The 17,252-nt window shown below is 43.0% G+C and overlaps 1 protein-coding gene across 5 annotated transcripts in view; it reads left to right on the top strand.

Annotated features, from left to right (window-relative positions):
• Window positions 1-4,103, top strand: part of ADGRF5 (adhesion G protein-coupled receptor F5) — a 118,706-nt gene extending 114,603 nt beyond the window's left edge. For all 5 annotated transcript variants that reach the window (XM_055136267.1, XM_004605840.2, XM_055136268.1 and 2 more), the window contains 2 exons: window positions 606-690; window positions 2,845-4,103. In XM_055136267.1, the coding sequence (XP_054992242.1) occupies window positions 606-690; window positions 2,845-2,924 (165 nt within the window). In that variant the 3' untranslated portion in view covers window positions 2,925-4,103. The remainder of the gene's footprint in view (window positions 1-605; window positions 691-2,844) is intronic.
• The last annotated feature ends 13,149 nt before the right edge of the window (window positions 4,104-17,252 follow it).

Below are 17,252 nucleotides of genomic sequence, written 5' to 3'. Positions count from 1 at the left end.
AACATTTAAATGTTGATCTTCCCACAACCATTTCTAGCATAGTTTATCCCATTACATTTTCTTCCCCCTCTTTCTGCCTATTAAATATTCATGGTGCTATTATTAATCTGTCCCCACATCCTAAATGGTGATACAAACTACATAGATTCTATCAACTGGAAGGTAAAGTAAATTTTTAATGAGAAACAGTCTTCTGGGGAAACTCAAGGCAAGAGAATCCACAAGTTGAGGAATCATGATGAATAGAATTTTCTGTGATATAAAAATCTGTCACAAAGTGATTAGAGCCCTCAGATGGATTTATTTCCATGTGTCAAAACTAACTTTAGCCCTATCCAATAGTAGAACATGTGTTTGAAATTAATTTTCCTAAGACTGATGATGAAATTCTCCTGCTTCAAGCTGACTCTCTTATTAGGTTTGTTGGAAGTAGGAATATGAACCCTTTAGGACTCTCACCTGTAGAGGCCTGAAAGAAGACAATGGCCATTAGGGAAGAAAACACATCCTCCCAGAGTTCAAAACACAGCCTTGCTCTAATACATTTGATAATTGTCTCTTTTTTCTACTACATCTGATAATTGTCTCTTTTTTCTCTTTTCTAGTCAACATCTGTAGGTTCCTCTACACCTGTATTTTCTATGAGTTCCCCAATATCAAGAAGATTTAACAATTTATTTGGTAAAACAGGTATGTAGTGACCTCTAAATTCCTCTGGGTTGACACAACAAATTCTGGTCCACTTTCCTACTAATGTTGACTTGCAATGATCTCCTTTGGGAAAGAGATTAACTATAGGAACTTATATTTTTACAAATGACCAATAGGTTGTTAGAGGGAGCAAATGTTTTAGTGGGGATCTAATCATAACAGGAAGAGTAATTGAGAATCTAGACAAGCCTTTGAAGAGCTATCTGTCAAAACTACAGCAACTGTAAAAATGGGTGTTGTAAGTTATTGGCCTTGTCAAACACAAGGTTTTTTCATGTCAATGGAAACAGGTAGCTCAAGTTTCTGAGTTAATGCACAGCAAAGTATAAACATACACTTAGAGAATTCAACTGTTAAGAAAAGAGAAAAAAAGGAAAATTCAACTATAAGATCCCATGCTGTGGATTTCTTATCCTATGGTTTTTCTTTTTCCTTCTTTTTAAAATGTTACTTTGCTTGTTTTTCACAGTGGCATTTATCATCAAAGTGCATATATAAAAGGGGTGGCCTAAGTTAGTCCTTCTATTAGCAACATGCACGGTTAAAGTTTCTACCTTAGCACTGTAGCACTGTTGTCCCATTGTTCATCGATTTGCTCGAGTGGGCACCAGTAACATCTCCATTGTGAGACTTGTTACTCTTTTTGGGATATCGAATATGCCACAGGTAGTTTACCAGGCTCTGCCATGTGGGAGGAATACTCTCGGTATCTTTCTGGGCTCTCCGAGAGGGATGGAGGAATAGAACCTGGGTCAGCCATGTGCAAGGCAAATGCCCTACCCGCTGTGCTATCACTCCAGTCCCTACCTTAAAGATGTAAAATTTAAGATGCCAATGATGTAGAGAGCAATGGCCTCAGCTATTTTGGCAATTAAAATCCCTGTCCCATAACACCACTCTCTCCAATAAAATAATCACTCCAGCCACCTGAAACCAAGAACATTTCAAAATGCGTGACCTAGAAATGTGTCAATATTCTAGACCACATATTTTCATATAAAAGCAAGTTTTCGGAACGACTGTTGTTAAAACTCCTTGCTCATAAAATCACCTTCTCTTTTTAAAAGCCATTAATTTGGTTCTGCTGTGAAATGAGCATGTCTTTGGGGGTATATTAGCATTGTCACATGGCTAGAACTGACACAAGAACATCTTAAACATTTGCATGAGAGTAAAAATAATGAAAACAGTGAAATGAATATATGAAATCAAAATATGCAACTGTAAGTAAAATGTATTCCTTGTTACTGAACCACACTCATAAAAGTTGGATTGGAAAAATATGAGTTGGATTGGAGCTATGTTCCCAAGGTACCAACATCCATGGTTCCTATCCCTCACAGGCCAACAACAGCCATTCAGGGGTCACTCATAGGCACACTATCCTGTTGAAGGGGTCCATAATCATTGTAACTTTGGTTTATGTTGTCAGCAGCCCCAATGAACCCCTCAGGCAATGATGGAAACCCTGTTAGCAGTGACAGTTCGCCAATCTGATGGTAGGGTGGCCACTGTGTCCTTTCTCCTGCCCAATACACTGGCCCCACTCTCCTGCGCTGCCACAAGCCCGCAGGCTCACTCAGACCTCCTCCGGGCTGCCGTGTTCTCTATGCTCTAGTTGGCATCTCCAGACCGGTGTGTCTTTTCTGATCCTTCTTTGTCTTCTCCTGTCATATTGTCCACTCTTTCCTATTCCCCTCTTTCCACCTCACCTTCCGGCTCAGCCTTCAGCCCTCTAAATCTCCATCCCCACCCTATCCACACTCTTCAAAAGTTTCCCCACAGCACCCCACCTCCAGGTGTTGTGGGGAAGGGTCTCAGGCCCATGCATGTGGTGGCATGTGGACAGGCGCGTGCACGTGGTGGCGTGTGGCAGGTTGGAAATTTCTCTATCCTTTGTAGAAATCTGGCTGCTGGGATGACATGAAATAGCTAGTGCTTGTCGGCTGCCACGCTTGCTTGTGGAAAGAGCCTGGTGCATTCTCTGCACTTCCGGAGGGTGTGGGTTTGTTCCAGGCATGGCCAAGCTTACCTGACCGCTGAGGTAGAGCGCCCCCTTTCGGAGTTCAGGAGAGATTCAACCCATAGCGGTAGGAGAACGCCCGTCTTGAAACAGCCACTCTTGTTTTTCAGGAACCTACAATGTTTCTAGCCCAGAAACGACTAGCTCATCCGTAGAAAACACATCCAGTGCTTATTCGTTGCTCAACTGAAAACAGGAAAATCCTACCCACGTGACCTTTTGGGACCAGTGGATGTTCTCTGAAAAAGAGATTTTTTCAAAGCGATGGTTGAAGTAATTTCTCAGCAAGCTTCTGGGAGCAGATGCTGAAAAGACCTTTTCCTTGGAGAAGAGATTTCTTTTGTAAAGACAGACTAAATGCAATTTTTACTTTTATTTTTGCTGTCCTATCCCATCCCCTGTGTAATACCAAATGTGTATAGTATTTAAGTGAAGTTCCATGTCCCCTTGGGCCCAACTTCTCTGTCTATATTGTAAAATAGAATTTTGAAGAGACATTTCACCTTTTTATACATTGGGCACAAAGATAAGCTTTGATTAAAATAAGTTAAAGGCTAAAGGCTAGAAAATACTTCTGTGACTTCTTGAAGGTAAAACAGAAAAGAAAGAAAGGAAAGATATAGGAGGAAAAATAGAGAACTCTAACATTAATGGACCACGTTTTTATATTTCTGTTGTAATGAGCTAATATAATTACTCAATACGCAACACTGATGATTTCAAACTGGTTTAAAATTACAACCTTCCCATAGGGAAAGTTTAGGAGAGAGAGAAAAGGAGAGAGCGAGAGACAAAGCAAGAGAGATAGAAGGAGAGAGACAGAGACAGAGACAAAGAGACAGAGAGAAGAAGGCAGAAAAAAATAAAGAAATGACACCAGCAGGTGAGTAATAATATTTACAAGAAATACCTGGAGGAAACCATGATTGTGCTGATATTAAAAACAGCTGCATTACTTTTGCACGTTAAGGTCAAGTTCAATGGGGCCAGTGTGAAGACGGATGATAAGCCCCCTTCAGCAGATCCAAGTGCTGATAATATTTTTTTAGAGTTTATCAGAAAAATCTTGTAGTTTGGTTTGTACCACACTTGGAAAATAAATAATGCATATTTTTATATCTATTAATTGCCAGGTTTGATATATTGTACTGAAACCAGACTCCAACTGTCACCTATTATTTTTAACAGCTTTAACCAGGTACTTCACTATGCATTATAGAATCCACTTTGATGATCATATAGCCTTATATGTTATTCTTGTTATTGTTAATGTGGATTTAGTGCTTCTGGTGTGTTGTATAGTTTTTTAAAATATGTTAGTTCTTTTAGTCCTCAGGTTCCCAAACCAATACACATTTGCAAGTATTAATGGTATAATTTGTGTTTATTCCAACCACTTGGAAATCTTCCAGAAAGAAGTTCCATAGCCAGCTAGTTTATGCTCTTAATAACATTTGATGGTAGGGAATCAAATTCTTGAGGATCTGATTGTGAATTTCATGTGCGTGCACTTCATTAAATACAAGTATTTATTAAAATTGCATCCATAGTAAAGTTTATCATGTGCTATAGCTACAACAATCATACATTCTGAATAGGTCTAATCCTAAGGAGGCAACAAGAGAGAAAAGCCATAAAGGGCCACTTCAGAAATATGGGCTTTGCATCCAAAGAACTAAAAAACTAAATGGGTCCAGATATCAGAAAGATTGGACCAAAGAAGCAGAGTCCCGGCAGTCATCCATTTACTGAGTTCCAAAGCATTTTCTCAAAATATTTTAATTCTTTAAAACATGTTCCTTTTGTTAGTAGCTTTAAAATCTACATCCGGTTTCTCTTTTCTTCAGTCTTGTGGGGAAAACAGAAACTGTAAAATATGGACAGTAAATGACCTCTTGGTTATGACATTCACAAATGTCACAAAAGATTGAATCCTACATGTGCCTGAACATTGTTACACCACAATCAAACTGAATAGTTGATGATTTAAGGGTCTTTATGGAAAGAATTCCTGGCCAGTAAAATTGCCCAAAATAGAATACATTTGGGCCAGGGCTGAGTACTGAGAAGACAGTGTCAGAGGAAAAGTGGAGGAGCTAGTCAATGAGCAGGTATTAAGGGGGAAATGAAAAAAAATCAGAGAAATCATGACTCTGTCTGTTTTGGCTGTTGCCATTAAATCCGAAAAGATGGAGGCAGGGTTATATGAGGTATAGTGTTAGGATGGTCCTCTTGTTCTGGTCAGCCAAGGAAAGCACTGCACTCAGGAGAAGGTGTGGCTCTCCATATTCAGAAACACAATGGGACAAGAAGTACTGGACTTCCACCCACTTCCGTAGGAATTCCTCAGGAATTGTGTTTACTGCTCCCTCAGTAATGACAGGAACTTTCAGCAGGATTACATGAGATATGGACCTGTCCTGCCTACATTCCCTTACATTCCTATAGCATGCATGGCATGATGCACCCCCCTCCCCCATCACAGCCACACACACCCTCATGAATGTGTATTTCCCACCATCCAAGCTATAACCTGGGATCTAAATTCCAGAAAACAAAATATAAAGAAAAGAATTAACTCTTTTCCACCCAACTTCAAGATACAGAGTTGAGTCACTGATTGTTTTTGTTTTTTGCCACGAATATTCTAAAATAAGCAGTAAACTTAAAAATTATAGAAAGCAGTCAGTAACCTTGTAAATTTTATGAACACAGGGTTGTGCTTGGCTCAGAGGCTCACCAACAATGATCATAAGGCAGTATAATATTTCTGTTATGGGACAGAGGAGGGACAGAGGAGAAAGGATCAACCTGGGATCTCTTGTTGGTGCAGAGAAAGCTACGAGATCATAGAGTCCAACACTCCCCAATGTTGCTGACGTTGTGTGAATGTCATTGCCAGAGACCAAAATTTTCTTGCACGAAAGATTGTCTATTAAGTAAGATTCTTGCAAAGAGATGTATGCTCATACTCTGAGGCTATAAGGTTGCAGCATTAAAAAAAAGTGATTAATATAAACTACAGAAATAGTCCCTGGGAATGTTGTGAGTCTGGTATAACACCTTTCTTGAGTGATTCATGTATCTGTCTTTTTCCCTATTTCTATTTTTAAAATTACATTAAATAAAGAGATAATACAGTGGGTAGGATGTTTTCCTTACAGGCACGGACTAGGGTTTGACCCCTGGCATCCCCTATGGTCCCTCAAACACTACCAGGAATGATCCCTGAGCACAGAACCAGGACCAAGTCCTAAGAACCACTAGGTGTGATCCCCAAACAAAAAATATATTAAGTAATATTAAATAATGAATACATAATTTTAATATTTTCACCCACATCTACCTTCTCTCCAGCCAACTTTAGTTCTATTACCTATGTCCTCTGGTTTCTCTATTTTGCTGTGTGTGTTCACCAGTTGTACACTCTTATATTGTTTGCATGTGGGTAAAGTCACCCAACATTTGCCCTCTCCTTCTGACTTATTTCACTTCCCATAATTCCCTCCAGCTGGTTCCATTTTGTTGCAAATGGAATAAAAATAATTTCTTTTTAAATATCTGAATAGTGTTCCATTGTTCCACATTTCCTCCACTTAGTCATTTATCAATAGACACTTTGGTTGCTTCCATACCTAGCAATTGTAAATAATACTGCAATTAACATTGGATTGGCATCACATTTTTCATACTGTATATACCTTCTCTCCATTTATTTTTATTTATTTGGAAATAAATAACATGTAAAGAGTTGAATAAAGGTCCATGGGATATTTCAGGATGTAGGCTGTTGAGAAAACCAAAGAAGACTCTGGGAAGATACAGTCTTTTATGGTTTATGTAGAAAACCTCAAGATCTGTACTCAAATTTTTAAAAAATATCACATGAGAGCCCGGCAAGCTCCCGAGAGTATCTCGCCCACACGGCAGAGCCTGGCAAGCCACCCATAGCATATTTGATATGCCAAAAACAGTAACAACAAGCTCACAATAGAGACATTACTGGTGTCTGCTCGAGCAAATCAATAAGCAACGAGATGACAGTGATACAGTGATACAGTGATCATATGAGAAGGATTATAGCAAACAGTAGGTGCAGAGGCAGGGTGCAGTTATTCTAAGATGGTGGAACAGAAAGTCACAGCCATTGGGGAAGACAAAGGGCAGTGAGTGTGGCCACAGAGATGCGATGAAGAGTCAAACATGTGTTCTGCAGCAGGTGAGGTCAAATGGGGCTCTGCACTCCACAACAAGATGGGCAACCAGCACGATAGAAGCTTGAATCTTTGTATGTCCAAATTAAGGAGGGGGTTACCAAGGGTATATCTTCCTTGCATATTTTCACAAAGTCAGTGGAATGGTGTCTCGTCATTTAAAAGATGTTAGCACTGGTTCTATAGGCTTATAAAATTATGACTTTGAAGTTTGAATCATGTCTTAGTAGAATGGCAATATACAGCTATTTCTTTTCCGTGTTTATAACAATAAAATACATAAGATCTCCTAAAGCTTTCTTTCTGTTTTTTTTAAAAATTTGAGATAACATTAGCTAATGAATACATTTCAAGAGTACAGTGTAGACATTTCAAGAGTAAAGTGTAGGTTCATACCTTTTCAAATGTCTTAAAGTGCCCATCAACAATCTCTAATAACCTTCACCAAATATCTAGTCAACCATTTATAGCTATTCTTCCTACCCACAAGTCCTCTGCAACATACATATTCAACCAACTTCCTCACTGTTAACCATCATTTTGTATCTAAAGGTCTTTTTTGTTTTATAATTTTCTTTGTTTCTTTATATTTCACATAGGACTGATAGAGTCTGGCATTTTGTCTTTCTCCTTTTGATTTACTTAAATGACCCCTCTAGTTTCATCCATATTGTCACAATGCAAAATTTCATCCTTTTGTTTCTTCAGACTGAATAGCATTCTGTGATGTTTATATCACATCCTATTCAGCTATTTCTCTCAGTTAGGCTGTTTTGGTGTCTTGGCTATTGTGAAGAAAGCTACAATGAAAATAGAGATTCATGTGTATTGGAATAAATGTTTTTTCTTCAGAGAGATACTTCGGATTTCAACCACATAAAACTTCCATTTTATAAATTATCTGATCTTTTTCAATAGGCTATTTCTGCTATTTCATATTTTTCCCAGGTCAATTAGAAACTAATCAAATTTTCTAGTGATTAGCCCCACCCATATTTGTGAGGGTGGAGGCAGGAGTGTTTTCTTAGAACCTCACAGCTGGGCTCCTTTGGCTGACAGGACTGTTCTTTCTTTATACCACACACCATCCTGTGAAATACACAGAGCCCAGAAGTTTACATAGGGTTCAAACAGGTATGTAAAGCTTCCAGGACCAAACTATTTGGGAATCAAACAAATGTCTATTCTAATGAGGCTGGATTGGAATGTTCATTGTAAGCTGGAAACAAGCCCCATGAATTCTGATTTTTTTTTCTCAACATGGTACCATATTTCCTATACTATCACAAAGCATTATCACCCACTTAGAGGCCTCAAACTACTGCCTTTGTTGTCACACAGTTCCTGTAGTTCCAAAGTCATGTACAAGTTCCAAAGGCATGACTTAACAGTGTCCTTTTCTCAGGGTCCCTCCAGACTGATATCAGATTGCCACTTTTTAAAGCAAAGACTTTACTCAAATAAACAATAAAGGAAAAAGTACGTTTTCCGATGAATACATTATGGCAGATGAATGCTACTTTCTTTAAACTCTCTGGTAAGGATTTAAGAGCTTGGTTGTCTAGCAGACCTACAGGAGGACTCTGGCGATTTAAAGGTCTTTGGCAGTCATCTTAAAAGAAGCAAATGGGTAAAATTAACTTAGTAACATTTTTTTAAACCCAATGTACCTTCCTTGTTATCATTTTAAAATGTCACTGTCACTGTAATCCTGTTGCTCATCGATTTGCTCGAGCAGGCACCAGTAATGTCTCTATTGTGGGACTTTGTTTTTACTGTTTTTGGCATATTGAATACACCACGGGTAGCTTGCCAGGCTCTGCCGTGCGGGTGGCGAGATACTCTTGGAAGCTTTCCAGGCTCTCTGTGAGGGACGGAGGAATCAAACCCAGGTCTGCTGCATGCAAGGTAAATGCCTTATCCGCTGTGCTATCAATGTAGACTGTGCATAAACTTGAGAACGCTAACATTATTTTGTGAGTGCATAGTTTTTTACAACACATGACACAATGAGCAGTCCTCAATTGCCCCAGCAATGTTCCAAGTGCCCCATGGTCACATAAATCTAGAGACTTCTTTCCCAGACATCACCACTTTAGAGCATGAAACCCATGACAAATGAATCCTGCTATTTCCCTCCACTGCCTCTCATATCCTGACAAGCAGAATAGGAAATGGAATCCAAGCAAGAGCTGTCCCACACAGCCTGGCCTAGTAAAAGCAGAAGTTCTGCACTTACAGGGGGTCAGAAATAGTCGATACCGCCACACACACCCCGCCCCACCCCCTCACGCCACCACCAGTATCTGTTTTCCATACAGCAGCTAACCTTGATAACTGCTTGGAGATTGCTGTGACGCACAAACCATTTGCCTCAGAAAACTACAGCCTCACAGGGTCCCCAGGACAATGGAGTTTGTCTGGGGTCCCCATCAGTCTTAAAGCCTGCCAAGTTGTTGTATAAATGCAACAGAAAAAACAAGTCTCCCGGCACAAAAAAGATGAGTTATCCTTCACCCTCTGGGAGCTTCACGAACAGCCTCTCTGCTCCAGGGTTTGCTCATTGGAAAACTGGGGCTCATTCTCATGACCTCTCTAAGCTATGGTTAGTCTGAAAAGAACATAGTTCATATGAACATACTGTGTGAGCTCCCACGCATGATGCAAATGAAGGATCTGTTCCAATATCTCTTTGCAATGTAGAGAGAAGCTGATCAGAACTGAAATATGCGGGGAAGTCTCAAGCCCCAGAGAATCCAGGGGTGCTCTGAGGTGGGACATGCTGTGCTGGATTACTGGGTGGGGGGGGGGGGAAGGCAGGAAGGCAAAAGTTCACTGGGTATCAAGAGAGAAACAGCACTAAAAATGATGAATATATAAGCTTTTTAAAAGCTAATATTATGGGGGGACTGAAACAATAGCACAGTGGGTAGGGCGTTTGCCTTGCACACAGCTAACCCGGGTTCGATTCCTCTGTCCCCCTTGAACAGCCTGGCAAGCTACTGAGAATATCCCGCCCTGCAGAGCCTGGCAAGCTACCCATGGCATACTCAATATGCCAAAAGCAGTAACAACAAGTCTCACAATGGAGACATTACTGGTACCCGCTTGAGCAAATCGATGAGCAATGGGACGACAGTGCTAATATTATGGGGGGAAAATGACTCAGTCAGGATGGGGTAATAGTGGGGGAGACCACACCCAGTGGTGCTCGGGGCTGAAATCTAGTGGTGCTCAGGGAACCATATGCAGGGCAGGAATGTAATGTGCATGAGAAAGGCGAACACCTCCCCCTTCTCCCCCACCCCGTACTATCTCTCTAACTGGACTTTCCTTACAAGTCACCAAAACACGTAGCAGATGGACTGACAGTAAACAACACTGCCCCAAAACATCCTTGCATCCTTGCTCTTCCCAGAAGAGCCCACCCCCTTTCTTTCCTCACAGTTCAGTGACACATAGGAGGAAATGATGCAGTCCCTCACACATGCATGCAGTCTACCAGAGCGCTTAGCGGACCCCCTTACCCAAGGCTAGTGAGAGAACCATCAGAGGCCAGGCCTTTTCTGCAACTGCAGGCACCTCCAGAACCCCTTGAAAAGAAGGAGGGGTCCCTGACAACTAGCTTCAGGCTGCCCTCCTCTGGGGACTCTTAGACTCAAGCCTGGAGATCAGATGAGCCTGGAGGAGGGAGTTGGGAAGTGTAAATTCTCACAGTTGTGATGAGGCTTCCCAGCAGGGGTCTGCTCTGGAGTGTATTTCCTGACATTCAATGGATTCACAAGGCTGACTTCCAGATACCCCTTGGGTCTAGCGCAGCCAGAATCAGCAACATTCAAAGGCCACAGAACCCCACTGTGGCGGACCCTCCATCTCGGCAGAAGCCAAGTAGTGTCCACAATAAAAGCATGGAACTGACCTCCATGTCCGACCTATAGTGGACCCAGCCCTTCTTCTGACTGCAAGAACCTTGACAATAATGGATGTTTATCTCTAGGACAAGGCCTCTCCACCTTTATCTGACTGTGACCCTCCCTGGCAAGCTTGTATCCTTCCTGGGCCCACCCTTCCCATGTCTTACCAGTTAGACTGCTACTCTGGCTTTCCATTGATACCATTTTCATCCCCCCTCCCCTACTTGAATATCCTTAGGGACCCTAGGGAGCCATATGGCCCCCAGTGGAAAATCACTGCTCTGGTACTTTTTTTTTTTTTTTTGCTTTTTGGGTCACACCCAGCGATGCTCAGGGGTTACTCCTGGCTCTGCACTCAGGAATTACTCCTGGCAGTGCTTGGGGGACCATATGGGATGCCGGGGATCGAACCCGGGTCGGCCGCGTGCAAGGCAAACGCCCTACCCGCTGTGCTATCGCTCCGGCCCCATGCTCTGGTACATTTTACCCACGAATCATTTTCATCAGGCTTCTGCTCACAGCAACTCTGAAGAGAATAGAAGAATGGAGGAAAGTGAGGAGCATTTACTGAAGCTTACCAGGCACCCCTTTACTTATCTTCAAATACCATGTCATGGGTCGATGGACATGTTCTCCTTCCTGTCATTTAAGGGCTGTCATTCTGACTAATTTTTAGAAAGTTAAAAATTGATATGGGATCCCCACCCCCCCTCAGTGCTATGGGGCATTGGGTTCTGGGGATGGAACTTGGGGCCCCTCCAACCAAAGCCCTGTGTGCTATCATTCCACTTGTTCCCTATCCCTCTCCCCCTCCATTTCCTCCTTTTAAATAATTTCATGGTTATCCCTTATTTTGGGCTGGAGCGATAGCACAGCAGGTAGGGTGTTTGCCTTGCATGCGGCTGACCAGGGTTTGATTCCCCCGCCCCTCTCAAAGAGCCCAGCAAGCTACTGAGAGTATCCCAGCAGAGTGTGGCAAGCTCCCCAAGGCGTATTTGATATGCCAAAAACAGTAACAAGTCTCACAATGGAGACGTTATTGGTGCCCGCTCCAGCAAATCAATGAGCAACGGGAGGACAGCGCTACAGTGCTACTAAGAAGCTTTGAGCCAAAGAGTAGGGCTCTCCGTAAGCAAAATGGGCTGGAAGTAGAGAATACGTGCGCCAACTCACCGCCCAAGGCTTTGTCTTTAATGTAGAGCCAAGTTCCAAACAAAGTATACTGGGTGACTGTTAAAACCCGAAAAGGACGGAATTTTACACAAACACACACACACACACACACACACACACACACACACATCTGCACACGCACGCACACGTATGCACGCCTCTTTTTTTTTTCTGTTTCCCAGCATGAAAACCAACTGAAACTGATTGGGCAAGTCTCAGGGAAATTACTTGCTGTTAGAGGCAAGTTCGGATGTGACCAGAGGCAGGAGCTGAGAAGAGAATGGGTTAGTCTAGGATCTTCTTTGATTGGTACCATCCTGCCTCCATCCTGCCCACCAGCCCCTACCCCCGGGAGTGATGGGAAGAGGTGTTTGATTTTGATTAACCGAGGAAAATCGGACATTCATGTGCTGTTTTTCTGGAACCGGGAGCGCTTCCCGTGCCTGGGGGAGCGCTGTCGCAGCTGTCCCGACAGGAAGCTCCAGCTGGCTAATGAGTGACAGCTGCCGCCGCGCCCCGCGCCCGCCCGCAGCAGCCCGCCCGCTTCTCCTGGGGCTCGATGCCACCTCGTGGCCGTTGTGGGCAGCAGCTCTGGGTCCAGCTCCCGACCCAAGCTCAAAGCAGGGGCTTGTAGGTAGGTGACAGGCCGAGGGGGCTGTATACGTAGAATAATAGTTAAATCAAGGCCCCCCAAATGATAGAAACCAAAGAAAGAAAAAATCACGAGTCCTCCCTACCTCCTGACCCTTTTAAAAGATGATCCTAGCAGGAGAAAAAAGAAGCTAGACTGAATCGTGGAGGCTTGGGGAGCAGTGCAAATGCCCCACCGTTGAGGTTCAGTGAACAGGACGAATTTCCGAGGTGTCCTAGAACAGAGGGCTCCTTCCAGTTCATTTTCTTTCCTTGCTCACTAATAGAGTCATACTTAGGGAAACCAAATGCAAAAGTAAATGCAGCCCAGGAAAATAACCTGCCTCCCCATTGAAGACCAGCTTTTAGAATTTGAGGAACCAAAATCAGCACCTTGCATAGTTCTTAACACCATTTCCATCCCTGCAGCTTCAAAAGGATGAAATAGATTGGTCTTGAGTGCCTTTCCTGATGCATCCACAAATTTGGATGGTGACCAGGCTGACTGGCCTTTATATCAATCCACTGAACGTGCAGCTGTTTCCCTGCAAACCCCCCCAACTCCCCACCCCACTGCCCCTCCACCTATCCCCCACGTGGTAAACCCTTGGGGAGGCCAGCTGGTAGGACTAGCCTCTGGACACACAGTGAAGCAAAGAGGTGGGCTCTGCCAGTCAAAGTGTGATCCAAAAGACCCTGGAGAAATAAACAGAACCAGCTGCCCAGAGGGCAGGTCTGTGGAAGCGGAGGGACATGCTGACCTGGCCTTGCGTAAGGAGGCAGACAACTTCTGACTGTGAGAGAATGCCCTGTGCCTCCGGATATTATTCCTGCTCATCCCCACCTCCCACGCCCAGCTCTCTTGCTTCACCTTTTGTTGGACTTTCCTTTAAGAGATAAAACAACAAAACAACAGAATTGAAATCACCCCCGCAATGAAAGTAGTTGATACCTAGGAAACTACTAACTCACATTGAAAAAGATGCCCTAAGCCGTTGGCGCAAAACGCAGAGGATGTGCAAATAATCTTTTTCTTCCTTTCATCCTTGAGTTAACCAAGCAGAGATTGGTTAGTGACTTGCCTTGGTGTCACAAAACTGGAAATGGGTAGAGCCAGGCAATGAGAACAGAAGCAAGAATGGATATATACAGACCTCTTGCTGGGTTGTTTCTGTCCACCTGCAGAAACTGTGCTCATGGATAAGGATGACATTTTCTAAAGCCACAAAGACTTAAAACCACATTGTCTTCAGACCGAAGTTTAGGGGTGGAGAGATAGCATATATGGCTGGGTCCATCCCGGGGATTCCCACCCAACTCACCCACTCCCAGCAACCACCGGTGCATCCCGAGAGACCCAGGAACAACCCCTGGCATTGAACCATGGGTCTGATTGAACGAGAATTATCAGGTGAAGCTTCTAGGTTTCTGAGAACCTCTTGGGAGCATCTCTCCACCCCCAGTTAGTCCCCCAATCTAAGTTTATTTTTCAGTCCATAAAAATATAAGAATAAGCAGCTTGAGACTGAGATTAGGGTAGACGTTACTTTCTGTCTTTGTGTGCTGCTCCTCCTAGGATTCCTCACAGCCCCACAGAGCAGCACCCACTCTGGTCACAAGTGCCCCTTATCAGTCATCCAGACTGAAGAAAGTTAAGTGCACCAAGGGTGTTTAAGAGAAGTTCCAAGAAGCTGCCATGCAACATTTCTGCTTTTATTCCACTAACAGAAGATCACCATCCTGCTCACCTACATCCCAGGGAAGCATGAAGCAGGGAGGCAAACCATATTCTGGTTAGCTATTGAGGGGCAGAAGATTCCAACAATTGGTTGTTGAGGATGGACAGAGAATGGACTTTGGTAAGTGTTTTTGCCCCAGTTCATCATCGGAATGTCTCTCCTTGCCTCCCACCTTCTCTTTCCTTTCTCATGAACCCATTCTTCTACCCTCCTTTAATTTCCTTCCCCACACCTACCTGATAGATACCTTTAAATGTTACTGATGGTTTCTCAGCTGTGAATTTGAATTTCACATGGGTGAAATTTTTAATTTTTCTAAGCCTGAGGGAAGCTATAACCCAAATGAGGTGATGCCTTAAACTTTTCTGGGATCCCGGAATTCTCAGCTCTTTGCAAAATGATGAAAGGTAGGGAGAGCTGGGTCTTGTCTTCAAATCTTGTCTCAGCTCACTTTTAGCCCCATCTCTTATGTATATGTACATGCTTACTTGCAACTGCTGCCACAAACATGTCTAATCTACAAAGAGCCCTGTTCTTTTTTTTTCCTGATAGGGGGAATTTGGACCCATACCCTAAGCAGTGCTCAGGGGCTATAGGTCACTGTGCTTATGGTTCTGTGCCTCTGGGTCACTTCTTAGGGTGGAGGTGTATATATATATATATATATATATATACACATATATATATATGGTGTCAGGGATCAAACCAGAGCCAGCCACATGTAAGATAAACATCATAATCCCTGTTCTATCTTGCTGACCTCTGAAGAGTCAATTAATCCACAGAAATGTTAATGAATCCAGAGTTCATTAATCCACAGAAATGAAATTCATTCAGCAATGAAGGCCGGCTCACTACTGGAGCTCAGAACTTACAGAAATAACATCACTTGACCCTCATGCTGGAACCTCCTTATCCTTATTTTGACCCAGCAATTATAATTTTCCTTAAAAGCTGGAGTTTTGCTTCCTCCAGAGAGAAATTATGTGTTCAAAGAAATTCTGTCCTTTGTTGAGAATGGGGCTTTTCCTCTGAATTGGGCCAAATTTCAACCATGTGGGACTGGAGCACGTTCCTTTGAATAAAACAAAAGTCAAACAATAGCAGCAACATTAGTGCCTATAACTCACTTCTGACACAAGACCCAAAAAATATGGAGGGAATGACCTTCTCTAGGCCTCACCACGGGCTTCCTCATGTTTGCAGCGGGGTAGAGGAAATAGAGATGTCAATCTGGAGTTAATTTCTAACCGGGTAGTTGGAGATAAAAGTCTGGCTGGTGACTGGATTGCGTCTTATGTAACCTGGAAATTTAGCAGCAGAATTTTTGTACATTTTTTTAATTCAATAATATATTTAAAGCATGGGAACAGACCAAACCAATGCAAACAAATCCCGGACTTCAGATCACAGAAGGAATGGGGCTAGAAGCAGGGCCGGAGCTCCAATGGAATACGTGGACTTTGGCTGTGGTTGTGGTATGATTTAAGTAGAAATGGAAGTGGACCCTTCAAACACATACAGTTGTATAAGCCAACGCCATCTCAAAATAAAATCATTGCAAAGTAAATCATAAAAATGTTCTCACCTGCTCTGCCATATTCATTGTCACTGTTATCCTGTTGCTCATCGATTTGTTCGAGCGGGCACCAGTAACGTCTCTCATTGAGAGACTTATTATTACTGTTTTTGGCATATCCAATACGACACAGGTAGCTTGCCAGGCTCTGCCACGTGGGCTCGATACTCTCAGTAGCTTGCCGGGCTCTCCAAGAGGGGCGGAGGAATCGAACACGGGTTGGCCGAGTGAAAGGTGAAAGCCCAACCTCTGTGCTATCGCTCCAGCCCTGCTCTGCCATATTACTGATCTGAAATCTGGTAGGTGTTAAGGTGATAGGGAAGGAGGTGATCCATGATCACTTTCATTTGACAAATTAAGGAACTAGGATCAAGCATTTAAATGACTGTTAAAATTCTGTATTAAATCTTCACTGGATGCCTTACCTTCACCAGAACATTCTACTCACTAAATCACCATCAGCATCACCTGGGACCCTGTTAAAAGTGTTTATTCTTAGAGCCACCTCAAACCTTCTGAACTTATAGGGGATGTGCAGGGGTAGAGGGCGGCTGTTGGCCTCAGTGTTGACAAGTTGTTGTCTAGGGGATACTGACACCTCTTCAGCTAGAAAATGAGTACTGAGGGGTTTCGATTGCAGTTGCTACAAACTCTTCCATCTCATACCTTTGCTTTGAAGGAATGTTTTTGGAGGATAAGAGGAATTTGACATCCCCAGTAAAACTCTTTCTGGCTCTGCTTAGTGATGCCAGAGATAGAACCAGGGTCAGCCACACATACAAGTGCCTGTATGGGACCTTGGCGGGACCATTTCAACCCCCTCCCCCATCTTTGTTTACCGTGCATTTTCACTCCACAGAATTGCCATAAAGTAGATACCCAGGGTGTGTCGTAGCACAAAGCCTAGACTGCTCAGACTCTGAATGGTTTGCTTCTAATACTAGGCAGAGCCAGCTCTCTGTCATACTGATGCTGACAGAGATTGGTCACATCAGATCTCATTGAATTTGATCTTTTTGGGAACTTTCTCAGCTGGCTATATTTTATCTCATTAGGAACTGTGCAAAGATTGTCTCAAAATACGTCTCTAAAATTTTCTACTGGAATTGTTCCACGGTTGAAAGCCTGCCTCATGAGCTGGGGTAGAAGGCAGCTGGGATAGACAAGGGAATCACTATGTCAATGAATGTTGGAGGGATTTCTCGGGATGGGAGATGTGTGCTGAAAGTAGATAAAGGACTAAACATGATGGCCTCTCAGTATCTGTAT

The sequence above is a fragment of the Sorex araneus genome, chromosome 4, assembly GCF_027595985.1.
Source record: "Sorex araneus isolate mSorAra2 chromosome 4, mSorAra2.pri, whole genome shotgun sequence".
Lineage (NCBI taxonomy): Eukaryota > Metazoa > Chordata > Mammalia > Eulipotyphla > Soricidae > Sorex > Sorex araneus.
Note: the sequence above shows the minus strand (reverse complement) of the source record. Positions and strands in the feature narration are given on the sequence as shown.